The 27,876-nt window shown below is 46.7% G+C and overlaps 1 protein-coding gene across 1 annotated transcript in view; it reads left to right on the top strand.

The window, feature by feature from the left end:
- LOC139280175 (L-lactate dehydrogenase A chain-like) overlaps positions 1-27,876 on the top strand; it is a 61,762-nt gene that overhangs the window by 24,618 nt on the left and 9,268 nt on the right. Inside the window, exons 4-6 of the mRNA XM_070899741.1 lie at positions 6,734-6,907; positions 10,214-10,387; positions 18,537-18,642. Coding sequence (XP_070755842.1) covers positions 6,734-6,907; positions 10,214-10,387; positions 18,537-18,642 — 454 coding nt within the window. The remainder of the gene's footprint in view (positions 1-6,733; positions 6,908-10,213; positions 10,388-18,536; positions 18,643-27,876) is intronic.

Here is a 27,876-nt window from a genome sequence, read left to right on the forward strand (position 1 = left end):
TCTTCTACAGACTGTGCCAAATTTGGCTTCAACAATGAGAATCTGGTTCGTGGCTGTCATTTGAGAAACAACTCTGCTGGTGTTCTACCAGTAGTTGTATGAGGAGTATTTCGATATGTAATCAAAAAACTAGCCAATTTGTGATCCAATGACAGCTGTCGTTTCCTTGGATTTGGATCTAACATTTGTTTTATGAGGGCACGTTTTACAATTTGTACAGTGCGCTCTGCTGCACCATTTGAAGCAGGATGGTATGGTGGAACCTTGGTATGCTTCACACCATTTTTGCTCATGAATTGTGCAAATTCTTCTGAATGTAATTGTGGTCCATTATCCGAAACAATTTCTTCAGGGAGGCCAAATGAAGAAAATGATTTTCGTAAAATGTTCAATGTTTTACTTGTTGTTATTTTCCACATTGGAAACACCTCAACCTACTTCGAATGGCTATCAATCACAATAAACAATTGTTGTCCTTCTAACTCAGCAAAATCAATATGTAGCCTTTGCCACACCCTGGGAGGCCATTTCCATGGCTGTAATGGTACTGGTGGTGGTTGCTTGCTTACCGATTGACATGTCGTACACTGACTCACGATGTACTCTATATCTTTATCAAGACCTGGCCACCATAAATAACTGCGTGCAAAACTCTTGGTCATGGAGGTCTCCTAATAATTTGGACTTGAATTTATTTGGTATAACCACTCTTGCACCCCATATGATACAATCTTTATTGACTGATAATTCATTCCTACGAATGAAGAATGGATGTGTATCTTTGTCTGTTACCTGGTTTGGCCATCCATTTACAATATACTCATACACCTTTGACATCACTGGGTTACGTTTGGTTGCTCTACCAATCTCTTCAGCTGTGACTGACAGTTCATCAAAGTATGAAAAATAAAACACTTCTTCCCTATCGGATGTAACTTGTGATGGGGAAGGCAATCTAGACATTGCATCAGCATTACTGTGATCAGCTGATCGTCTGTATTCAATATCACATGTATATGCTGACAAAATCAAAGCCCATCTCTGCATTCAGGCTGCAGCTCATGTTGGAACTGGGGACTTTGGATGGAGGATTGCTGTTAGGGGCTTATGGTCCGTAATGATGGTAAACTTACGACCATATAAGTATCCCTGAAACTTCTTGACCCCAAAAATTAATGCCAAAGCTTCCCTTTCAATTTGCGCATAATTATTCTCACTGGCACTGAGAGTGCGTGAAGCAAAAGCAATTGGTCTCTCCTCCCCACTACTTACTACATGAGAGATTACTGCCCCAACTCCATACGGAGAGGCATCACATCCTAGCTTAATCTCCTTAGATATGTCATAGTGAACTAACATGGTGCTCTCTACCAATTTGCTTTTACACTCCTTGAATGCTGTATCGCCTTTTTTTTTTACCACTTCCAATGGACCTGTTTTTTCTAAAGTTCATTCACTGGATGTAATACTGTAGCCAAATTTGGTAGGAACTTCCCATAATAGTTCAACAGACCCAAGAACGAACGAAGTTCAGTGACATTCCTGGGAGTGGGTGCATTTCTAATTGCCAATTTTTCCATGGTTGGATGTAAACCATCTTTATCTACTCTGTACCCTAAGTACTCCACTGAGTTTTTAAATAACTCACACTTACGAGCAGACATTCGTACTCTGTGCTTCTCTAGCCGTTTGAGGACTTCATTCAATATGTTATTATGAATTTGCCTATTTGGTGCTGAAATTAGTAGGTCATCCAAATAACATACTACCCCTTCAATACCTTGCAAAATCTGGTTCATCACCCCTTGGAATATGTCAGGGGCGGAAGACACTCCAAACGATAGCCTATTAAATTGATATAGGCCTAGATGAGTATTTATAGTCAAACATGACTTGGACTCCTCATCTAGTTCAAGCTGTAAGTAGGCATTCGTAAGATCCAGTTTTGAGAAGATCTGACCACCTGTCAGTGTTGTGAACAAATCTTCTATATTCGGCAAGGGGACATTACCCTCTAGAACCTGGTTTACGGTTACTTTATAATCACCACACAATCTTACCTTACCATCAGACTTAGGTACAACAACAATGGGTGTAGCCCAATTACATCGATCTATCTTACAAATAATGTTCTCAGTCCCTAGTCTTTTGAGTTCTTGCTCAATTTTCTCCTTGAATGCATATGGTACGGAACGTGGCTTGTAGTAAACCGATCTAGTGTCCTTCTGTACCCTGACACTCGCCTTGAAGCCTTGGATCGGACTGCCCGTTTCGCAGAACACCTTCGGATACTGCTTGATAACCTCATCCGTTGATGAAAATCACGCTTCCACACAGAAAATCTTACTCCAATCCAGTTTCAGTGAGCTCAACCAATTTCTTCCTAGTAAGGTAGACTTGTCTCCTTTCACTACTATTAGAGGCAAGTTCTGAAATTGATCTTTATATTTCACCGGTACGGTGATACGACCTACCACAGGAATTTTCTCTCCCGTGTAGCCTCGCAGCTCTATCTTGGCTTTCTCCAGTTGAAAATCACGCAATTTGTCGCGGTATAGTGACTCCGGTACTACACTCACGGATGCACCCATGTCATTTTCCATTGGTATCCTGAATCCCACAACATCTATGTGGATTTTGATGCTTTCCGAATCGCTGTCTGTTAACCTCATGCTCCTGATGACGTCTCCTTGTCCTGTTGTTGTTCTTCCATGCTATGTAGTCTCTTTGGATTTCTACTCATAGCTTTCAATGCTGGACTCATAGCTTCGGAAGCTGGTTTATCCTTCAGTTGGCATGCCTTCGCAAGATGCCCAGTCTTTCTGCAGAAGAAACACTCTGCCTTCACGTATAGACAACTTTGAGCAATGTGTTGTCCCAAGCACCTATAGCACGTCAAGTAATCTGTCATCAATAACTTCCTTCTGATCGCATCATTTTTCACCCCACAAACAAAACGATCCCGTAATGCTCAGTTTTGAAAGTTTCCAAAATTACAGTGCATCGATAGCTTTTTTAATGCTATGATGTACTCACTGATACTTTCATTATCCTTTTGATTCCGAATCCCAAAATTATAGCTTTCAGCAATTTCTAACGGTTTGGGGTTATAGTGCTGTTCCAGCTTCATTAAGCGTTGTGTCCTTTGGCTCGTCAGGCACAAGCAGATTTACAAGTGTGTCATATAATGCCGGACCTGCCTCCGATAAGAAGATCGCTTTCTTACGTTCCGACACAGCCCGGTTCTGGACCGCATTGTCTGGAACTTCGATTATGTTATTTGCAATGAAATACATTTCTAGCCGATCCACATACGCTTTAAAACATTCCCGGTCATGTCTATATTCACCCAAATGTCCCAATACACCTGCCATTTTAATCTCTAGCTGTTCACGCCATGTGCTGTATTTTACCTTGGATTTTGTAGTTTTTTTTCCAAAGACAGACACTTCCAAAGTCTCTCTGTCCTTCACCAACAAAAATTAAGCTTTAAATCATCCGAAAAATCCCATCTTCCATTGCCAAATGTGATATATTCACAGAGCACAGCACACACAGCTTCCTAACATGGCAGGCTGCTCTCTCGGAAGTCTCCGGAAGGTGCTTGGTTCTGTTTAATCATTAACTGTGCCATTGCAGTACACAATACGTCCACATCCACAGTGTGGAGCTACAAACATTACAAGCTTACAGACATAACAAAGCCATTCCAGCGACGGAAAGACAAAATGTCCATACAGGCGGACTGTCTTTTGTGGGGTAATCATGTGGTTTTGCCTAAGAAAGGCAGAAAAACATTTATACGCAACCTACACAGTACCCACCCAGGCATAGTAATGATGAATGCTATAGCCAGATCCCATGTGTGGTGGCCCGGCATCGACTCAGATTTGGAGTCTTGCGTGCGCCAATGCAACACTTGCTCGCAACTGAGCAATGCACCCAGGGAGGGACCGCTAAGTTTGTGGTCCTGGCCCTCCAAACCTAGGATCCACGTTGACTTCGCTGGCCCGTTTCTGGGCAAAATGTTCTTGATGGTGGTGGATGCTTATTCAAAATGGATTGAGTGTGTAATAATGTCTGTAAGCACGTCCACTGCCACCATCGAAAACCTACGAGCCATGTTAGTCACGCACGGCCTGGCTAATGTCCTTGTCAGCGACAATAGACCGTGCTTCACCAGCGCTGAATTCAAGGAATTCATGACCCACAATGGGATCAAGCTGCCCCGTTCAAGCCCGCATTTAATGGCCAGGCAGAACGGGCAGTCCAAACCATCAAGCAAAACTTGAAACACGTATCGGAAGGCTCCCTGTAAACCTGCCTGTCCCAAGTCCTGCTCAGCTACCGCAAGACCCCACTCGCTCACCGAGGTTCCCCCAGCTGAACTGCTCCTGAAAAGGGCACTCAAAACAAGGCTCTCTCTAGTCCACCCTGATCTCCATGATCATGTCGAGGGCAGACAGCATCAACAAAGCATGTACCATGATTGCGCAAATTTGTCACGCGATATTGAAGTCAATGATCCTGTATTTGTACTCAACTATGGACATGGTCCCAAATGGCTTGCTGGCACTGTCATAGCCAAAGAAGGGAGTAGGGTGTTTGACGTCAGACTTGTAAATGGACTAACTTGCAGAAAGCATTTGGACCAAACCAAATTGTGATTTACAGACAACCACGAGCAACCTGAAGAGGACACCACCAACTTCGACCCTCCGATACACGCACAAGGGGCAACCGACATCACGGTTGATCACGAAGCTGAACTCATCATCCCCAGCAGCACAGCAAGGCCAGCTGTGCAGCAGCCCAGCGAAGGCCCAACCAACTCACCTGCACCTGTGTTTGTACCGAGATGATCGACTAGGGAACGGAAAGCCCCAGATCGTCTCATCCTGTAAATAAGTGTACTATTGACTTTGGGGGGGGGGGGGGAGTGATGTTATGTATGCAACATCTTGTAACCAGCATTCTACTGCCACCAGAGGGCGCATCTATTGGAGTCCCAAGGGATCCCAGCATCCCTTGGGAGCACTGTATATAAGCATGCCTCCCATGCTGTGCCAGCACTCTGGAGTCAGAATAAAGAGACTAAGGTCACACTTACTCAAGTCTACAGTACTCAGCCACGTTGCTTTATTTGGGACATAACATCTTTAATGTAACTCCAGCATGGTGGATTGCCTTTTATACCTGCTTGCCCAGAGTGCACAGGTAACCCTTAGGTCTCCCACAGGTGTGCCCCCTGGTGACAAGTCTTACACATTGGTGAGTTTTGCATACATAACAGTGCAGTTTTCAACATGAAGTATTTTTTCACACAGACATACATTTGATTATATGAGTGAACTGACTGCTTGCCAATAGACTGATTGCTGAAAGATGTTGAATAATACAGTCAGACCTGATTCATCTCAATACTTTGGGAATACCCACTTTTATTACAGATTCCAAATGATTGGAATTAGTGCAGAAAGCAAGCAAGCTTCAAGTTAATACCAACATCAAGCCAAATTCAAGAAGTTATATCCTGTGCCTCTTTGTCTCTCCAGCCAGCGACAAACCCTATGGAAACTTGCCAGATTTGCTAAGGCTGGCTGCAGCAAGATCTGGTTTTAAAAAAAAGCAAGGCGAGCATTTATATGACGATTTCCACATCCTCAGGACATCCCAAAGCGCTTCACGGGCCAATTAAGTACTTTTACAGCATAGTTACTGTTGTAATGTAGGAAATATGGCAACCAATTTGCACACAGCAAGGTCCCACAGATAGAAAAACAGAAAATGCTGGAAACCCTCAGCAGGTCAGGCAGCATCTGTGGAAAGAGGAACAGAGTTAATGTTTCAGGTCGATGACCTTTCGTCACAAACAGATCATCTATTTTAGTGATGTTGATTGAGAGATAAATGTTTGCCACAACACCAGTCAGAACTCCCCTGCACTTCTTTGAAATAGTGCCATGGGATCTTTTAAGTCCACCCGAGAGGGCAGACATGGCCTCGATTTAATGTCTCATCCAAAAGGCGGCAGCTTCGACAGTGCAGCCCTTCCTCAGTGCATCATCATCATCATAGGCAGTCCCTCGAAATCGAGGAAGCCTTGCTTCCACTCTCAAAGTGAATTCTCAGGTGACTGAACAGTCCAATACAGGAATTACAGTCTCTGTCACAGGCGGGACAGACAGTGGTTGAAGGAAAGGGTGGGCGGGGAGTCTGATTTTCAGCACGCTCCTTCTGTTGTCTGTGTTTGGTTTCTGCATGCTCTCGGCCACGAGACTCGAGGTGCTCAGCGCCCTCCCGGATGCTCTTCCTCTACTTAGGGTGGTCTTTGGCCAGGGACTCCAGATGCCAGTGGGGATGTTGCACTTTATCAGGGAGGCTTTGAGGGTGTCCTTTGAAACTTTTCCTCTGCCCACCTGGGGCTCACTTACCGTGTCGGAGTTTTGAGTAGAACACTTGCTTTGGGAGTCTCATGCGGATGATGTGGCCAGGGCAACGGGGTTGGTTGAGTGTGGTCAGTGCTTTGATGCTGGGGATGTTGGCCGGATTTGAAGATTGGTGTCAGATGGATACCGTTCAGCTTCTCGGTGTCAGGTGTTCAAGTTATTTATAATGGGATATTTGGGTTATGGAGTTGGTGCAGTCCAAGTCTGACTGTATTACACAAACTTGATAGAGGCACGTCTCCTTTTTAACTGAATGACTATCTCTTACAATGTCCATCCTACAGACTATCTAGTTACAGCAGATTCGAAGGTGTGCATCATCTGTGCTGGTGTACGGCAGTTGGAGGGAGAGGAGAAGGAAAAACAGATGCAGAGAAACATAGCTGTCTATAAAGAGATTATCCCTCAACTGGCTAAGTACAGTCCAAGTGCTGTTTTGCTAGTTGTTACTCACCCAGGTAAGGTTTAAATTGACTAAGTATTGCTGAGAATGTCTGTATTCAATGCAAAAATCTGGAATGCTATACTGCATCACTGAATAGCTTTGTTTTAGAGAAATGCTTCATTAAAGCAAAGAGTGCTCTTTGTTCAGTACCCATTTGTACTATAACACGAGCTTCCTTTCTTTTTCTGTCCAATCTTCTCTCCTCCCTCCTTTCTTAAAGGCACTGATTGCTTTCCAGACATTCGGTGCCTACTTGTCACTGCTTTCCAAATGTGCTGCTATTTCATCTTTAATAATTGATTCCAACATTTTCCCCACTACTGATGTCAGGCTAACCGGTCTATAATTACCTGTTTTCTCTCTCCCTCCTTTCTTAAAAAGTGGTGTTACATTAGTTACCCTCCGGTCCATAGGAAGCGATCCAGAGTCGATAGATTGTTGTAAAATGATCACCAATGCATCCACTATTTCTAGGGCTACTTCCTTAAGTACTCTGGGATGCAGACTATCAGGCCCTGGAGATTTATCAGCCTTCAATCCCATCAATTTCCCTGACACAATTTCCCGCCTAATAAGGATTTCCTTCAGTCCCTCCTTCTCACTAGACCCTCGGTCCCCTAGTATTTCCAGAAGGTTATTTGTGTCTTCCTTCGTGAAGAAAGAACCAAAGTATTTGTTTAACTGGTCCACCATTTCTTTGCTCCCCATTACAAATTCACCTGAAACTGACTGCAAGGGACCTATGTTTGTTTTCACTAATCTTTTTCTTTTCACATATATAGAAGCTTTTGCAGTCAGTTTTTATGTTGCCAGCAAGCTTCCTCTCATACTCTATTTTCCCCCTCCTAATTAAAGCCTTTGTCCTCCTCTGCTGTATTACAAATTTCTCCCAGTCCTCAGGTTTGCTGCTTTTTCTGGCCAATTTATATGCCTCTTCCATGGATTTAATACTATCCTTAATTTCCCTTGTTAGCCACGTTGAGCCACCTTCCCCGTTTTACTTTTACTCCAGACAGGGATGTACAATTGTTGAAGTTCATCCATGTGATCTTTAAATGTTTGCCATTGCCTATCCACCGTCAACCCTTTAAGTATCACTCGCCAGTCTATTCTAGCCAATTCTCGTCCCATACCATCGAAGTTACCTTTCCTTAAGTTCAGGACCCTAGTCTCTTAATTAACTGTGTCACTCTCCATCTTAATAAAGAATTCTACCATATTATGGTCACTCTTCCCCAAGAGGCCTTGCACAACAAGATTGCTAAGTAGTCCTTTCTCATTACACATCACCCAGTCTTGGATGGCCAGCCCTCTAGTTGGTTCCTCGACATATTGGTCGAGAAAACCATCCCTAATACACTCCAGGAAATCCTCCTCCACCGCATTGCTACCAGTTTGGTTAGCCCAATCAATATGTAGATTAACGTCGCCCATGATAACTGCTGTACCTTTATTGCACGCATCCCTAATTTCTTGTTTGATGCTGTCCCCAATCTCACTACTACTGTTTGGTAGTCTGTACACAACTCCCACTAGCGTTTTCTTCCCTTTGGTATTCCGTAGCTCCACCCATACCGATTCCACATCATCTAAGCTAATGTCCTTCCTTACTATTGCATTAATTTCCTCTTTAACCAGCAACGCCACCCCACCTCCTTTTCCTTTCTGTCTATCCTTCCTAAATGTTGAATATCCCTGGATGTTGAGTTTCCAGCCTTGGTCACCCTGGAGCCATGTCTCCGTGATGCCAATTACATCATATCCGTTAACTGCTATCTGCGCAGTTAATTTGTCCACCTTATTCCGAATACTCCTCGCATTGAGGCGCAGAGCATTCAGACTTGTCTTTTTAACACACTTTGCCCCTTTAGAATTTTGCTGTAATTTGGCACTTTTTGCTTTTTGCCTTGGGTTTCTCTACCCTCCACTTTTACTTTTCTTCTTTCTATCTTTTGCTTCTGTCCCCATTCTACTTTCCTCTGTCTCCCTGCATAGGTTTCCACCCTCCTGCCATATTAGTTTAACCCCTCCCCAACAGCACTAGCAAACACTCCCCCTCGGACATTGGTTCCGGTCCTGCCCAGGTGCAGACCGTCCGGTTTGTACTGGTCCCACCTCCCCCAGAACTGGTTGCAATGTCCCAGGAATTTGAATTCCTCCCTTCTGCACCACTCTTCAAGCCACATATTCATCTGAGCTATACTGCGATTCCTACTCTGACTAGCATGCGGCACTGGTAGCAATCCTGAGATTACTACTTTTGAGGTCCTACTTTTTAATTTAGCTCCTAACTCCCTAAATTCATCTTGTAGGACCGTATCCCATTTTTTTACCTATATCGTTGGTACCTATATGCACCACGACAACTGGCTGTTCACCATCCCTCTTCAAAATGTCCTGCACCTGTTCCGAGACATCCTTGACCATTGCACCAGGGAGGCAACATACCATCCTGGAGTCTTGGTTGCGGCCGCAGACACATCTATCTATTCCCTTTACAATAGAATCCCCTACCACTATAGCTCTCCCACTCTTTTTCCTGCCCTGCTGTGCAGCAGAGCCATCCACGGTGCCATGAACTTGGCTCCTGCTGCTCTCCCCTGATGAGTCATCCCCCTCAACAGTACCCAAAGCGTTATATCTGTTTTGCAGGGGGATGACTGCAGGGGACCCCTGTACTACCTTCCTTCCACTGCTCTTCCTGTTGGTCACCCATCCCCTATCTGGCCGTGTACCCTTTACCTGCGGTGTGGCCAACTCACGAAATGTACTATTCACGTCATTCTCAGCATCATGGATGCTCCAGAGTAAATCCACCCGCAACTCCAGTGCCACAACGCGATCTGTCCCTTAATATCCAAAAATCTATCGATCTCTGTCTTGAATAAACTCAAAGACTGGGCCTCCACAGCCCTCTGGGGTAGAGAATTCTAAAGATTCACCACCCTCTGAGTGAAGAAGTTTCTCCTCATCTCAGTCCTAAATGGCCGACACCTTGTTCTGAGACTGTGACCCCTGGTCCTAGACTCCCCAGCCAGAGGAAACATCCTCCCTGCATCTATCCTGTCCAGCCCTAGTTTAATCATAACAATGGTGTCAATGCAGGCCACTATGAAAGTAATTATTTCATTTCACCAATGATTAATATCACGTACTTCAAATAATTGAGTTTTACGTTTAAACAGTGAGCATTTCAGATGATAGCGTACGATAGGACAATCAACCAGAGAATAAAATCTTTTCACGTTAATTTTCATTTACGGGAGAATTTCACAATTACGGGAGAAATAATTTTTTCTGGACTTTGTTCACTTTTCAGTGGATATAATGACCTACGTTGCCTGGAAAGTGAGTGGCTTCCCAAAGCACCGTGTTATCGGCACTGGTACTAACTTGGACACTGCCAGATTTCGTTTTTTACTAGGAGCGAAGTTGAAAATTAATCCAATTAGTATTCACGCTTACATCATCGGTGAACAAGGAGATGAAAGCGGTACGTAGTTAGCTGCCAACTTGATGAATATTGATAAAATATTCATAAAGCCATTGTACGTAAGCCTGTGAAATGCATAAGCTTTATTGGCTTTGCTCTAAATGATCAATTTTCCCCCATTTCAATTTGGATGGTTATTTTCCATACAAAATGTTTCTGAAATGTACAGCTCAAGTGTTTGGATCCTAGGGCAATCACAGTAAAGCTCTTGCCTCAAATTAGTGAACTTTATCAGTTTTCAGCCAGGTAGAACACTATGAGAAGGTGAAAGGTACCATCTCAGTGGATAGAAATATTCACACCTCCAACTTGCCCATATCAAATCATGCCTCTTGTTGGGTGATCACAGTGTCCACCAGTGTTGATCACGAGCAAAACCTGGAAGCAGGACGGCTTCTTGCTTCGGGGGGGATATATGTTGCTAGATGGTTAAGAATCGATGCAGTGAGAGAAATTAGGATAGATGTAGTGTATTTGCTTCATGGGTTCATTGCTTAAGAATTCACAGCGACACTTTTGCTGTAAAGAACTAGCTGGTTTATGAGCAAAGGTTTAACAATCAAACTGAACACTACCAGTTCATCTGCTTGCCTCATCATGGAGAACCTGAGCTCAATTAATTGGGTTTTTATTGAGTCTTGCGAAGATCACATGACTGGCTAAGCCACTCACAATGCAACAGTTCCATCATCATCATAAGCAGTCCCTCGAAATCGAGGAAGACTTGCTTCCACTCTAAAAGTGAGTTCTCAGGTGGCTGAACAGTCCAATGCAGGAATTACAATCTCTGTCACAGGTGGAGCAGACAATGGTTGAAGGAAGCTGTGGATGGGGAGCCTGGTTTGCCGCACGCTCCTTCCACTGTCTGCGCTTGATTTCTGCATGCTCTCGGCGACGAGACTCAAGGTGTTCAGCGCCCTTCCCGGATGCTCTTCCTCCACTTTGGCGGTCTTGGGCCAGGGATTCCCAGGTGCCAGTGGGGATGTTGCACTTTATCAAGGAGGCTTTGAGGGTGTCCTTGAAACGATTACTCTGCCCACCTGGGGCTCGCATGCCGTGTAGGGGTTCCGAGTAGAGCGCTTGCTTAGAGAGTCTCGTGTTGGACATGCGGAAGATGTGACCCGTCCAACGGAGCTCGTGGTCAGAGCTTCGATGCTGGGGATGTTGACCTGAGCGAGAACACTGACGTTGGTGCGTCTATCCTCCCAGTGGATTTGCAGGATCTTGCGGAGGCAACGCTGGTAGTACGCCTCCAGCGCTTTGAGATGTCTGCTGCATACCATAGTTCACGTCTCTGAGTCATATAGGAGGGCGGGTATCACTACTGTAGATATCACCCTGTAGACCATAAGCTTGGTGCCAGATTTGAGGTCCTGGTCTTCAAACACTCTCTTCCTCGGGACCGAAGACTACGCTGGCACACTGGAGGCGGTGTTGGACCTCGTCGTTGATGTCTGCTCTTGTTGATAGTCGGCTCCCGAGATGTGGAAAATGGTCCACTTTGTCCAAGGCTGCGCCGCGGATTTTGATGACCGGGGGGCAGTGTTGTGTGGTGGGATCAGGTGGGTGGAGGACCTTTGTCTTACGGATATTTAGTGTAAGGCCCATGATTTCGTACACCTCGATGAAGGTGTTGACGATGGCTTGGAGTTCAGCCTTTGAGTGTGCGCAGACGCAAGCGTCGTCCGCATACTGTAGTTCGATGACAGAGGATGGGATGACCTTGGATCTAGCCTGGAGGTGGTGAAGTTTGAACAGGTTCCCACTGGTTCTAAGGTTTAGTTCCACTCCAGCGGGGAGCTTGTTGAGAGTGAGATGAAGCATTGCAGCAAGGAAGGTCGAGAAGAGCGTTGGTGCGAAAATGCAGTCCTGCTTGACCCTGGTTCAGACGTGGATTGGGTCTGTGGTGGATCCATTGGTCAGGTTCTCGTAGAGCAGGCGGAGGATGGTGATAAACTTTTGGGAGCAGCCGAAATGGAGGAGGACGCTCCATAGTCCTTCACGGTTAACAGTCAAAGGCCTTTATGAGGTCAAAGAAGGCTATGTACAAGGGTTGATGCTGTTCCCTGTATTTCTCTTGTAGTTGTTGCGCAGTGAAGATCATGTCCGTTGTTCCCTGTAGTGGACAGAATCTGCATTGTGACTCTGGGAGGAGCTCCTCAACCACAGGGAGAAGACAATTGAGGAGGATTCTTGTGATGATTTTCCCAGTGGCCAACAGCAGGGAGATTCCTCTGTAGTTACCGCAGTTGGACTTATCCCCTTTTTTGAAGATGGTCACGATTACGGCATCTCTGAGATCTCCTGTCATGCTCTCCTCCTTCCAGATGAGAGATGAGGTCATGTATTTGTACCAATAGTGCTTCTCCGCCGTGCTTTAGTGCCTCAACAGGGATTCCATCTGCTCCTGATGCCTTGTTGTTCTTGAGTTGACAGGTGGCCTTTTCTGAGGGTTGGCTGAGATGGTGGCAGGTAGCATGCTGTGGGATGGAGCCGAGGACAGAGTCTCGGTTAAGGAGATCTTCGAAGTGCTGCTTCCAGCAGGCCCTGACTGTCTCGGTGTCCTTAATGAGAACCTCTCTGTTCTTGGCCAGCAGTGGGGTGGCCTTTGGTGCTTGGGCCATAGGTGGTCTTGACTGTGCTGAAGAATCCTGGCCCGTTGTGGTTCTCGGCCAACTGCTGGATCTCCTGTGCTTTCTACACCCACCATCTATTTTTAGGTTGGGGTTTTTTTTGTTGGACCTCAGCAGTCAGCCGCCTGTAGAGCTGCTTTGCTGCTCCCGAATTGGTTTGCTGCTTTAAGTTCAGAAATGCCTTGCACTTGCCACTTATTAGCTCCTAGATCTCCTGCTCGTTCTCGTCAAACCAGTCTTGGTGTTTCCTGGTTGAGTGACCGAGCGTCTCTTTGCAGGCGCTGGTTATGGAAGCCTTGAGGGCAGACCAGGCGCTGTGGGCACTCTGCGTATCGGGGTCATTGAGGGCCGCCAGGTGCGTTGTATAGGGCTTTCTTAACTGGGTCTTTGAGTGCCCCAGCGTTGATTTTCCTGCATTATTGTTTCTGTTGCCATCGCTGTTTTGAGGCTATGTTGATATTAATGATGAAGCGGATTAGGCGGTGGTCCATCCAGCAGTCATCGGCTCCTGTCATGACGTGAGTGATGTGCACGTCCTTACGGTCCCTCACTCGGACGATGACGTAGTCAAGCAGATGCCAGTGCTTGGAGCGAGGGCATTGCCATGATGCCTTGTACTTGTCCCTCTGACGGAACAAGGTGTTGGTGATGACACGGTCATGTTCTAGGCATTTTGTCAGGAACAGGGTACCGCTGGAGTTGGTTTTCCCTACCTCTCTCTGCCGATCACGTCTCCCTAGAGGTCTGTGTCCTTACCGACTCTGGCGTTCAAGTTGCCAAGGAAGATCAGCTTGTCGTCCTTAGGGACTCGGGATAGGGATTGTTCGAGACAGGAGTAGAATACCTCTTTGGTTTCATCTGTTGCGTTGATTGTTGGGATGTACGCACTGATGACTGTGGCGCACTGGTGAGCTAGGGTGAGTCGGGGAGTCATGAGACATTCGCTTATCCTATGGGGGGAGTCTCTGAGATAGCCCACCAGCTCATTCTTGATGCTGATGCCAACTCCATGGCGTTCATCTTGTGGTTTGCCTTTCCAGAAGAAGGTGTAACCACTACCTTGCTCTTCGAGCTGGCCTTCTCCTGCCCGCCTGGTCTCGCTTAGGGCGGCGATGTCAACGTCGAAGCGTCTGAGTTCCCGGGCAACGATAGCAGTGTGATGTTCCAATCTGTCGCTTTTGGTGTTGTCCATGAGGTTCCTGATGTTCCTGGGCCCGAACTTCATTTTGACGGGTGGAGGATGCCTGTGCGTGAGTTCTTTTAACGTGGGGTGGCCGTTGCACACCAGCTACCACGTGGGCTTAGCAGAGTCTTGGTCCAGTGGTAAGGGGGTCCGAGACCACTGGAGACCAGGCTCTACTGTATGGGCCTAGTTGCCTACGGTGGGATGTGAGCTGTAAGCTCGGCACTGAGCAGCGCCTTCGGGAGAGGTGGTGGGCCTGTGAGCAAGCCTATGAGCATGCTCATGGATGCATACATTACACTGCTTCTCTATTTTTTTGGAAGCAAGGTATTTACTGTTGTAAAGAACTAGCTTATTTATTAGCAAAGGTTTAACAATCAAACCGAACACTACCAGTTCATCCACCAGACTCACAACTGCACGCTTCATTGTGGAGACAGTGATCTCAATTAACTGGGGTTTTATTGAGTCTTGAAAACATCACGTGACTGGCTAAGCCACTCACAGTACAACAGCTCTCCAACTATTTTGTTGTAAGACAATGAAACAATCAAATCAAGTGCCCCCTGATTAAAGGGGGACGGCACACCAAACACTTTCAAACAAGTGCCCCCTTGTTTTTTTTTTGAGGGCACTAAAAACACAAATTATACAAGTGCCCCCTCGCTAAAAAGGGGGGGGGGCGTATTAAAACCGGCACAAATAAACAAATTAAACTTTAGACCAAAAATATCAAATTAAAATTTGGTTGCCAGGGGTGATGATGCACTCCAGTCCCTCTGGCACCCACCTCTCACGGAAAGCCGCGAGCGTACCGGTGGACACCGCGTGCTCCATCTCCAGGACACCCTGGTTCGGAATGTAACTGCGGAAGAGAGGCAGGCAGTCAGTCTGAATGACCTCCTCGACCGGCCGTTGCCTGGACCGGCTGATGGCCCCCTTGGCCGTGTCCAGGAGCAGTCATATGAGGAGGCCTTCGGACCCTCTGCACAGGGTGCCCAAAGATCAGGAATGTGGGACTGAAGTGCAACCAGAACTTGAGGAGCAGCCCCTTCAAATAATGGAACACGGACTCTTCCAGACCGCAGAAATTACAGGCGGCCTGGGAGCCCGTGAACCGACTTAAAAACTTATTGCACCTGACTGCTCAGTGCAACACCCTCCAGGCCAAGTCCCCAATAAATAGAGAGAACAACAGCTCCACAAGCCTGTGGGCTTACTTACAGGTGCATACATTACAATAGGAAAATCCTTAAACATACAAATAATTAATTGTTATGGCTACAATCATTACGGATATTCACATTTTAAAATAAAATTAGTTTAACGATTGGCTGAGAACCAATTGCTGAATAAAATAAACAATACAATTATAAGAGATGTGATATTGCCTCAAAATAATGTAACTGCTGTAAGTGAAATGCACTGTGACAACCAGAGACAACAAAATAATTTGTTCAAATTATTTTTAAAATACGGTTATCGCACTAATATTTATGGGATAAAAATCAGCCGGGCAGTTTATAGGATCATCTTTACTTGTGGGTGAGTTCACTCAATTCTCCCATCGCAGTGAGATTTATGTTCAAATGAGCAAAGCTATTTTGGTCAGAAAATATAGGAAACCCTTCTGGGTTATTCTGAAGATTCTGCATTGTATTTACTGACCAATAGTTTAAAGCAGGACTCCACAGCCATAGAAAAATAGAAAACTTCTTTAAATGTCTCCATTTAAAGCCATTAAACCAGATCAAAAAGTGCTTGTTGTAAGATATTGCTGTTTGACTCCTGCTGGAATCCATGGGACCAACAGCCCTTTGGAGCCTCATCCGAGTGGTCACTCTTCATGTGTGGCCCTTGACAGCGAGTGTCGGCAGCCTATTCCTTCCAAGAGAAGTGGGATGGGATGGAGATCTCAACCTCATCCAATATTCACACATTTACATATTTCCAACACTGGGTAGCCACCAATAATGAGAATTCGGACTAATTTGTCTCTCTCTCCGATTTGGGATTCTGGTGGTTGATTATAGCATCCCAATAGCCATGCGAAGATCATCATCATCATAGGCAGTCCCTCGAAATAGAGGAAGATGCTTCCACTCTAAAAATGAGTCCAATATGGGAGTTACAGTCTCTGTCACAGGTGGGACTGACAGTCATTGAAGGAAAGGGTGGCTGTGACTAGTTTGCCGTATGCTCCTTCCGCTGCCAGCACTTGATTTCTGCATGCTCTCGGCGACGAGACTCGAGGTACTCAGCGCCCTCCCGGATGCACTTCCTCCACTTAGGGCGATCTTTGGCCAGGGACTCCCAGGTGTCAGTGGGGATGTTGCATTTTATCAAGGAGGCTTTGAGGGTGTCCGTGAAACGCTTCCTCTGCCCACCTTGAGCTCGCTTGCCGTTTAGGAGTTCCGAGTAGAGCGCTTGCTTTAGGAGTCTTGTGTCGGCCATGCGAACAATGTGACCCGCCTAGCGGAGCTGGTCGAGTGTGGTCAGTGCTTCGATGTTGGGGATGTTGGCCTGGTCGAGGACGCTAACGTTGGTGCGACTCTCTTCCCAGGGGATTTGCAGGATCTTGCGGAGATATAGTTGGTGGTATTTCTCCAGCGATTTGAGGTGTCTATTGTATATGGTCCACGTCTCTGAGCCATACAGGAGGGCAGGTATCTCTACAGCCCTGCAGACCATGAGCTTGGTAGCAGATTTGAGGGCCTGGTCTTCGAACACTCTTTTCCTCAGGCGGCCGAAGGCTGCGCTGGCGCACGGGAAGCGGTGTTGAATCTTGTCGTCAATGTCTGCTCTTGTTGATAAGAGGCTCCCGAGGTATGGAAACTGGTCCACGTTGTCCAGGGCTGCGCCGTGGATCTTGATGACTGGGGGGCAGTGCTGTGTGGCAGGGTTAGGTTGATGGAGGACCTTTGTCTTACGGATGCTTAGTGTAAGTCCCATGCTTTTGTATGCCTCAGTGAAGATATTGACAATGTCCTGGAGTTCAGTCTCTGAATGTGTGCAGACGCATGCATCGTCCATGTACTGTAGTTTGACGATAGAGGTTGGGACGGTCTTGGATCTGGCCTGGAGACGACGAAGGTTGAACAGGTTCCCACTGGATCTGTACTTTAGTTCCACTCCAGCGGGGAGCTTGTTGAGTGTGAGGTGGAGCATTGCAGCGAAGAAGATTGAGAAGAGGGTTGGCGTGATGATGCAGCCCTGCTTGACCCTGGTCCGGATGTGGATTGGGTCTGTAATGGATCCGTTGGCCAGCTAACTAAACACAGACATGGGGTCAACGGAATACCAACCGTTTATGAATCACTGGTTAAGCCTCAGCTGGAGTATTGTGGACAGTTCTGGGCACCACACTTCAGGAAAGATGGAAAGGCCTTAGAAAGGGTAGAGAGGAGGTTTTTACCAGGGATGAGGAACTTCAGTTATGCGGAGGTTGGAAAAGTTAGGACTGTTCTCCTTGGAGCAGAGAAGGTTAAGACCTATAGAGGTTTTCACGATGAGAGATTTTGGTATTTGACTATTCCCTATGGCGAGTGGGTCAACAACCAGAGGTCATGGATTCAAAATCATTGGCAAAAGATCTAGAGGGGGAGATGAGGAAAATTTTTTCCATTCAGAGAGCTGTCAGGATCTGGAACTCTTTCCCTGAAAATGTGATGGAAGCTGATTCCGTAAATAATTTTCAAAGGGAGTGGGACAGGTGCTTGACCATGAGGAACTTATAGGGGTTACGGACAAAGAGCGGGGATGTGGGACTCAGCACGACTGCTCTGTCAAAGAGCCGGCACAGGCACGACGGGCTGAATGGCCTCCTTTTGTGCTGTAAGTTTTAATGATTCTAGTTTAACAGTGCCATCATAACATGAGCAGAATACAATCTGTTTTTTGCACACTGCTAATGGTTAAACATAAGAACATAAGAATTAGGAACAGGAGTAGGCCATCTAGCCCCTCGAGCCTGCTCCGCCATTCAACAAGATCATGGCTGATCTGGTTTATCTCAGTCATTTAATTTGCGCAAGAGCAGCTTTTCCCACAGGTAATTGGGTGCAGGATTATTGAAGATCAACATAGCAACAGTATCAATTACATTGGTCTTCCTAGTGTATTACTCCCAGAACTTTGTTTCAACTAAAGACAACCTTTCTTGAATGTTTATTGAATGTGATGACCAATATGTTTTACTAATTGTTCAAGATGCCACCAGGTCCTTAATGATTAACATGGCCCCATTTCATTCAATGTTCAACATTTAGTGCTTCATGAAGCATGAACATGTCACTGCAACTAATGCTGCTTTTCTTCGTTGCCTTTAATATAGTTGCTATTTGGAGTAGCGCGAATGTGGCTGGTATTAATCTGGAGCAATTGGATGAAAAACTGGCAAAAGACCAGGAAATTCAAATTCATAAAAAGGTTATAGCAAGGTAAATGCCAATGGGTTCTTGTAAAAGGTTGCTTACAATGACAGATCCAGATGATTATATGTGTGAATATAGTGAAAACATCCTTGGAACTAGGGATCCTGGTAAGATGGTTCAAAATCTCTCTGGGACATAATGGGGAGGATGCTGCATATTTGTTTCCTCTACAATAATTTTCAGTTTTTAATTCTTCTTGCTGTCTCCAAACCGCCATCATCACCCCCTCTCAAAAAAACCATTCTTGACCCAACCTTCTCTTCAACCTCAATGTCTGCTACACCTTGTTTCCGCTCAGATCCTTTCCCATCTCCTGAAGCTCCCTGCTTGGAATCTTTCAATCCAGTTTTTGCCCAGCACTAAAATTGCCCTTGCCAAAGTTATGAATGACATCCTTTGTGACTGTGATTGTGGCACTTTATCCCACTGTATCTTCCCAGAACCTATCGATGGCATTTGGCACAGTTGATCATGCCGTCCTCCTGCAATGTCTCTCCTCCACTGTGCAGCCTTGCATGATCACCCCTGCAGCCACCGCCTTTTCAGCAATGGCTTCTCTTCCCTCGCTCGAATTGTTATCCTGGCTCCCTCCTCTTCTTGCTCTGTACAAAGCCCCTGGAAAACATCATCCACAGGCACAGGGCTGGCTTTCACATGTATGCTGACAACACCCAACTCTACCTTTCCTCCACTTTCCACCACTCCTTCCCTCCCTTTGTGCCTCACAAGCCCACGATATATCTGCGCTCCTCAAATTCTGCCCTCTTGGGCATCCTTGATTATAACTGCTCAGCCATGGGTGGCCGTGCCTTCAGTTGCTTGTGCCCTTAGCTCTGGAACTCCTTAAACCTCTCCGCCTCTCTTTCCTCCTTTAAGATGCTCCTACCTCTTTACACCTACCTCTTTAACCAAGCTTTTTGTCACCTGCCGTAATTTCTCCTTATGTGGCTCGGTGTCAAATGTATCTGTTTTGTCTTATAACACTGCTGTGAAGCGCCTTGGGACATTTTACTACGTTAAAGGCACTATATAAATAAAAGTTGTTATTGTTGTTGTCAGACTGTTGGTTCGTCATCAAAAGCTGGATGAGTTTCATCATCCTATAGATCAGCATCAGGGAAAACCAAGTCCAGTATCTTTGACTCTTCTCTCACAAACTACTCTCATACCACTGACTCCACCCTCCTCTCTGACCACTCTGAACTAGCCTGTTCACAATATTGTCTGATTCAGAGCGAAGCTTTAAACCCCATCTCCTATTCTTCACTAAAACTGGTTCTTTCCAGGCCCGAACCCATACTGGCCTCTACATCAGTCCCTCAACAGCTGAAACCCTTGTGCATGCATTTGTGATTGCAGATTTGACTAATCCAATAGTCTCCCATGCTTTTCCCTCCCTTATCTTCAACTGGTCCAAAACTCTGCCACTTGTACCTTGTCTCACACTCAATCTTATTCACCCATCATCCCTATCATCACTGGATTCCCATTCCCCAATGTATTAGGTTTAAAATCCTCATCCCAGTCTTCAAATGCCTTCACAGTGTTTCCCCACCCTACCTCTGCAAGCCTCTCCAACTCCCAAACACTCTGTTCCTCTGAATCCAGCCTTCTATTCATCCCCACACCCCCACTTTGCCCAAGCTTCAGCTGCATTGGTCTTGCTCTCTGGATTTCTCTCCGTATATATTTCTCTACCTCTCTCTCCATCTTTGATAACCTTCTCATAAACCCATTGTTTTGTTCATCACATCTCCTGATGTGAGTTTTCCTGCCTTGGCTTCCATTCTAACACCAATCATGAAGCACCTTGGGAATTGGTTATATTCAAGATATTATATAAATACAAGTTGTCTTCTCCTTTCCTCAGTCTCTGCCTATGTCATAATCAAAAGTTTAAAATGAAATTAATAAACACACTCCTGTCATTTGTCCTTCTACATTATCAGCCTATTTACATGTTCCATGCACTCCCATTCTTTACTCCACTGTTCATACATGAATGAATAAGTAAATTCACTTTCTAAATGATTGCACTTTTTTGGGATGGACATTTAGTATTGGCAATTTGTTTGACCTATTATCTGATTAACTGGTTTCCATTCACTTCACTTATAACTAATTGACTTCAAATAGTGTGGTGCTGGAGAAAACACATGTAGTGAAAAAAATGCATAAATAAACCTGAGTGAGCAGATGTCATAAATAGCATAATAGTTTCCAAGAGGCTACAAATAGGCATTACACAAAACATCTGCTGGGGGTTCACATACACAAATCTTTGAAGGTGATAGGATGAGGTGATAAAGCTGTTTTCTTTTTAAAAAAGCATGCGGGATCCTGACCGTAAGTAGAGGCACAAAGCACAAAAGCAAGGAAGTTATGGTAAACCTTTATAAATCATTGGTACGGCCTCAACTGGCGTATTGTGTCCAATTCTGAGCACCGCACTTTAGAAACGAGGTCAAGACCTTGGAGGGATTCAAAGGAGATTTCCCAGAATGATATCAGGGATGAGGGAATCCAGTTATATGGAGAGACTACAGAAGCTGGGGTTATTTTCCTTAAAAGCAGAAGTTACAGGGTGATTTAATAGAGGTGATCAAAATTGTGAGGCGTTTTGATAGAGTAAATAAGGAGAAACTGTTTTCACCTACAAAAGGGCTGATAACTAAAGGACACAGATTTAATATAATTAAGCAGAAGGACGAGAGGGGAGATCAGGAGAATTTTTTTTAATGAAACAAATTATTATGATCAAGAATGCACTGCCTGAAACGACGACGGAAGCAGATTCAAGAGTAACTTTCAAAGGGGAATTGGATATATAGTTGCAAAGGAAAAAGTTGCAAGGCTGTGGGGAAAGAGTGGGGCAGTGGTACTAAATGGAGAGCTCTTTCAAAGAGCCGGCACAGGCACAATGGGCCGACTGGCCGCCTTCTGTGCTGTTTGATTCTATAATTTCTTTTGCCTCATTGAAACTCACCATTTTGGGTCTCTGTCCATCCTCATTTGCTTTATTGATGTTAGTTTTTTAAAATTCATTCATGGGATGTGAACGTCACTGGCAAGACCAGCATTTATTGCCCATCCCTAGTTGCCCTTGAGAAGGTGGTGGTGAGCCTTGTACAACTGAATGGCTTGCTAGTCCATTTCAAAGGGCAGTTAAGAGTCATAGAAACATAGAAAATAGGTGCAGGAGTAGGCCATTCGGCCCTTCTAGCCTGCACCGCCATTCAATGAGTTCATGGCTGAACATTCAACTTCAGTACCCCATTCCTGCTTTCTCGCCATACCCCTTGATCCCCCTAGTAGTAAGGACCTCATCTAACTCCTTTTTGAATATATTTAGTGAATTGGCCTCAACAACTTTCTGTGGTAGAGAATTCCACAGGTTCACCACTCTCTGGGTGAAGAAGTTCCTCCGCATCTCGGTCCTAAATGGCTTACCCCTTATCCTTAGACTGTGACCTCTGGTTCTGGACTTCCCCAACATTGGGAACATTCTTCCTGCATCTAACCTGTCTAACCCCGTCAGAATTTTAAATGTTTCTATGAGGTCCCCTCTCATTCTTCTGAACTCCAGTGAATACAAGCCCAGTTGATCCAGTCTTTCTTGATAGGTCAGTCCCGCCATCCCGGGAATCAGTCTGGTGAACCTTCGCTGCACTCCCTCAATAGCAAGAATGTCCTTCCTCAGGTTAGGAGACCAAAACTGTACACAATACTCCAGGTGTGGCCTCACCAATGCCCTGTACAACTGTAGCAACACCTCCCTGCCCCTGTACTCAAATCCCCTTGCTATGAAGGCCAACATGCCATTTGCTTTCTTAACCGCCTGCTGCACCTGCATGCCAACCTTCAATGACTGATGTACCATGACACCCAGGTCTCTTTGCACCTCCCCTTTTCCTAACCTGTGGATCTGAAGTCACATATAGGCCAGACCGGGTAAGGACGGCAGATTTCCTTCCCTAAAGGACATGAGTGAACCAGATGGGTTTTTAAGACAATCCGATAGTTTCATGGTCACCATTACGCGTAAAGTCCTTACTCTACAGCATGAAACCACACGAGGCACATTCCAGGGACAAGGCCACTCTGTGACCTTAACTTTTTAATACAGGACTCCAGAAGTGATGACCCTGCGTGGGACCTCCCTTTATATACCTGTGTGATCAGGTAAGGAGTGTCTCCCACAAGTTCACCCCTTGTGGTCAAGGTGTGCATCTGAGTTGAGTGTATACAGTAATACAGTGGTGTTACATTGTGGTTACATACATGACATCACCTTCCCCTCTCCCCCCCCCCCCAAAAGTCTGATTGGGATCATAGGTTTAGTTTTTCAGGTGGTCTGCGCTCCCTCGTGGAGCGCCGCAGTTGGGGCTCTGGTTGTTGGACACTGATGTGAGTGTCTGTCACCTGTGGTGATTTTGGCCTGTCCAGGCTGACCTTCGGGACTGTGCATTCTTCCGATTGCTCTCGTTGCACGTTTGCTGCCGGTAGAGTGACCTCCATCTCATGGTCTTCAGGTTCCTCCGTGTCCATGCTGAACCTTTTTTTTTTTACTTGGTCCAGATGCTTATGGCATATCTGGGCATTGTTGAGTTTAACCACGATGACCCTATTCCCCTATTTTGCCAATTACAGTGCCCTCAAGCCATTTGGGCCCCATGGCGTGATTGAGGACGAATACAGCATCATTTATTTCTATACATCCCCCCCCTTGAATTACGGTCATGGTACTCGTTTTGTGACTTCCGCTTGCCCTCAACTATGTCAGTCAGGAATGGGTGGATGAGGGACAAAGGAGTTTTGAGTGTCCGTTTCATGAGTAGCTCTGCGGGCGGGACCCCCATGAGCGAGTACGGGCGGGATCTATAGGCCAGCAGGAGCGCGATAGACGGCATTGTAGGGAGGGTCCTTGAATCCTGATCATACCTTGCTTAATGATTTGGACTGCCCGTTCCACCTGGCCATTGGAGGCCGGCTTGAACGGCGCAGTCCTGACGTGGTTGATGCCATTTCCCGACATAAACTCCCGGAATTCATAGCTCGTGAAACACGGGCCATTATCACTAACCAGGATGTCCGACAAGCCATGGGTTGCAAAGATCGCACGTAGGCTTTCCACAGTGGTGGATGACGTGCATGAATTCAGGATGATGCACTCGATCCATTTCAAGTACGCATCTACTACAATGAGGAACATCTTCCACATGAACGGGCCCGCATAGTCAACGTGAATGCGTGACCATGGCTTGGTGGGCCAGGGCCATGGGCTGAGTGGGGCCTCCCTGGGGGCATTATCCAGCTGGGCACAGGTCGTGTACCTGCGAACACAGTGTTCCAGGTCTGAATCAATTCCAGGCCACCAAAGTTGAGACCGGGCAATGGCCTTCATCATCACAATGCCTGGGTGCTCGCTGTGGAGTTCCCTGATGAATGCCTCCCTGTCCTTCTGTGGCATGACTACCCGGCTGCCCCATAGTAGGCAGTCGGCTTGGATGGAGAGCTCATCCATCCGCCCGTGGAACAGTCTGACCTCCTCAGGGCATGCTCCGTGTGCGGGCGCCCAATCCTCAGTGGACACATTTCTTAATCAAGGATAGGAGGGGATCTCTGTCCAAATTTTGATCTGGCGGTCTGTGATGAGGGAGCCTGCGCTGTCAAAGGCGTCGACAGCCATGACCATCTCAGCGCTCTTTTCAGTGCCGGGCCGGTGCCGGATGGAGTAGTCGTAAGCAGCTAGCGTGAGAGCCCACCGCTGTATGCGAGCTGATGCGTTGGCATTGACAGCCTTGCTGTCTGACAACAGGGATGTGAGTGGCTTGTGGTCCGTCTCTAATTCAAACTTCCTACCGAAGAGGTACTGATGCATTTTTTTTACGCCGTAGACACATGCAAGCGCTTCCTTCTCGACCATCCCATATCCCCGTTCTGCTTGAGAGAGCGACCTGGAGGCATAAGCCACAGATTGTAGCTGACCCTCAGCATTACCCTACTGCAACACGCACCCAACCCCATAGGACGATGCATCACATGTCAGAACTAAACATTTACAGGGGTCGTACAGGGTCAACAACGCGCCCGATCAAAAGCCCGTTCCTGATAGTCCCCCCAAAACCAATCGCAACTCTTACGCCGGAGCACATGTAGCGGCTCCAACAATGTGCTCAAGTTCGGCAGAAAGTTCCCGTAATAGTTCAACAGTTCCAGGAATGAACGCAGCTCCGATGTGTTGCAGGGCCTGGGTGCTTGTCGAATCGCCTGTTTTGGATTCGGTGGGCCGAATCCCATCTGCAGCAACCCTCCTGTCCAGGAACTCAACCTTGGGAGCTAAGAACATACATTTAGATTTCTTAAGTCGCAGGCCTACCCTGTCCAGTCGGCATAGCGCCTCCTCCAGGTTGTGGAGGTGTTCCTCGGTGTCTCAACCCGTGATGAGGATGTCGTCCTGGAATACGATCGTTCCCGGAATGGATTTAAGCAGGCTTTCCATGTTACGTTGAAAAATCGCGGCTGCTGATCGAATGCCAAACAGGCACCTGTTATACGCGTGGTGAATGGTGGTCAGTGGTTTGGATTCGTCGGCCAGTTCCTGGGTCATGTAGGCTGAAGTGAGGTCCAAATTGGTGAACAGCTTGCCGCCTGCCAGCATGGCGAAGAGGTCCTCCGCTCTTGGGAGCGGGTATTGGTCTTGTATGGACACCTGATTGATGGTGGCCTTGTAGTCGCCACAGATCCTGACAGAGCCATCCGCTTTCAGAATGGGAAGGATGGGGCTCGCCCAGTCACTGAATTCAACAGGCGAGATGATGCCCCCTCGCAACAGCCGGTCCAATTCGCTCTCTATTTTTTCCCTCATTACATACAGCACTGCTCTGGCTTTGTGGTGCACTGGCCTGGCATCCGGGGTGATGTGTATCACTACTTAGTCCCGACGCCCGTTGGAATAGTGACTCGAATTGTTGTAGGACTTGTGAGCACGATCTTCGCTCCACCGAGGACGTTGCGTGAACATCGCCCCATTTCCAGTTCATCTCAGCTAACCAGCTCCTCCACATCAGTGTGGGACCATTGCCTGGGACAATCCAGAGTGCCAGCCGGTTCACTGACCCATTGTGTGTGACAGCCAACATTGTACTGCCTCGCACCGGAATGATTTCTTTGGTGTAAGTCCGTAATTGTATCTAATTTGGGTCTACTGGCTTTGAGTGGCCATAGCTTCTTGAATTGCTGAACGCCCATGAGTGACTGGCTGGCCCCAGTGTCCAGCTCCATGTGTACTGGGATACCGTTCAACAAAACCCTCATCATCATTGGTGGCTTTTTGGTGTATGTACTGTGAATATTCGCCGCATGGACCCGCTGAACCTCGGCGTCCATTGATTTGCCCCAAAAGTCATCCTGCCTCACGGAGCTCTCTTCTGGTTCATCTGCCTCATATATTAGTCTGGTTGCAGGTTTTCTGCACATTCGAGCTAAATGGCCACTGAGATTGCAGTTTCTGCAGACAAACTGTTGGAATCTGCAAGATCTGGCTGAGTGTTTTCCCCCACACCTCCAGCATGAGTTAAAGTTTCCATTGTTGAGGACAAAGGGACTATGGGCAGGAATTCCGCGCAGACTGTCCTTTTGACTGCTCTTAAGTATCCTATTAGTGGGTGTCAATGGCCCTATCCCGGGCCGCATTGTCCACTGTGATGGCGTGAACGTCCGTTCAGCCTGCCATTGTCTCTGTTGAGATCCTGCTCTGGGGTCTATTGCTGCCTGGTAAATGTCGGACTGCCCCTGCCTGCCTGCAGGGCTCTGAGTAGCATTGGTGATGTTGACTCCCAGATCCATTGCCGCGTTAGAGGCAGAATTGCGCGCGTAAATCATTCTCGTCTCTTCCTCCCCCGCCATGAAAGTTTGAGCTAACAACGCTGCCACTTCCAAGGTCAAGTCCTTGGTCTCAATTAACTTGCGAAAAATTCCCGCATGACTGATACCCTCGATGAAGAAGTCCCTTAGCATGTCCCCCCTGCAGGCGTCTGTGAACTTAGAGGTTGGCCAAACGCCGGAGGTCCGCTACAAAGTCCGGTATGCTCTGTCCTTCACGACGTCAGTGGGTGTAGAATCTGTGTCGAGCCATGTGTATGCTGCTCACCGGTTTGAGGTGCTCCCCGATTAATTTGCTAAGCTCTTCAAAGGTTTTGTCCGACGGCTTTTCGGGTGCCAGTAAGTCCTTCATGAGTGCATAAGTCTTTGGCCCGCAGCTGGTCAGGAGATGAGCCCGTCGCTTGTCGGATGCTGCATCCCCCAGCCAGTCTTTAGTAACGAAGCTTTGCTGAAGTCTCTCGACAGAATCGTCCCAGTCTTCCCCAACACAGTACCGTTCCTCTGTGCTACCGGTAGCCATTCTCGTGGGTCGTGAATTCCCGTTTCTCGTCGCCAATGTAAAGTCCCTACTCTACAGCATGAAACCACACAAGGCACATTCCAGGGACAAGGCCACTCTGTGACCTTAGCTCTTTATTACAGGACTCCAGAAGTGATGACCCTGCGTGGGACCTCCCTTTATATACCTGTGTGATCAGGTAAGGAGTGTCTCCCACAAGTTCACCCCTTGTGATCAAGGTGTGCATCTGAGTTGAGTGTATACAGTAATACAGTGGTGTTACATTGTAGTTACAAACATGACATTACGGATACCAGATTTATTTAATTAAATTCCTCAGCTGCCAGGGTGAGTTTTGAACCTGCGCCTCCAGATCATTAGTCCAGGCCTCTGGATTACTTGTCCAGTAACATACTCACTATGCTACTGTTCCCGATATTGTGGGGGAGGAATCAATTGGACAGATCCTTTCATTTCACAGGCCTGGAAGCCAATCCAATGCCGTCTATTTCTGGAAAAGAAAACACGAGAGGTACTGCTGGATAGTCAGCCCATCAGCAGTTTTCTGGGATTGGGCAACTCTTGATCAGCCTGGGCTGCTCTGATGTGGCCATCCCAACTGAAATGAATGGTTCCAACTCTAGAGTATAAATAGCCTCACAGCATAACTGGCTTAACTGGTCTTCACGGCAGCAACATCTTTGAAGATGCATGTTTTGACAGGTAACAAATATATGTACCCTGCTTTCTTCAAGGACTTTGAGAGAACACGGAGCATTCAGCTCTAGCCCACACTCTCCTCACAGTTTTACATTCGGTTTATGGTTGACCGCATGAAGCTCACGCTTCGGGAATGA

Source organism: Pristiophorus japonicus, chromosome 14, assembly GCF_044704955.1.
Source record: "Pristiophorus japonicus isolate sPriJap1 chromosome 14, sPriJap1.hap1, whole genome shotgun sequence".
Lineage (NCBI taxonomy): Eukaryota > Metazoa > Chordata > Chondrichthyes > Pristiophoridae > Pristiophorus > Pristiophorus japonicus.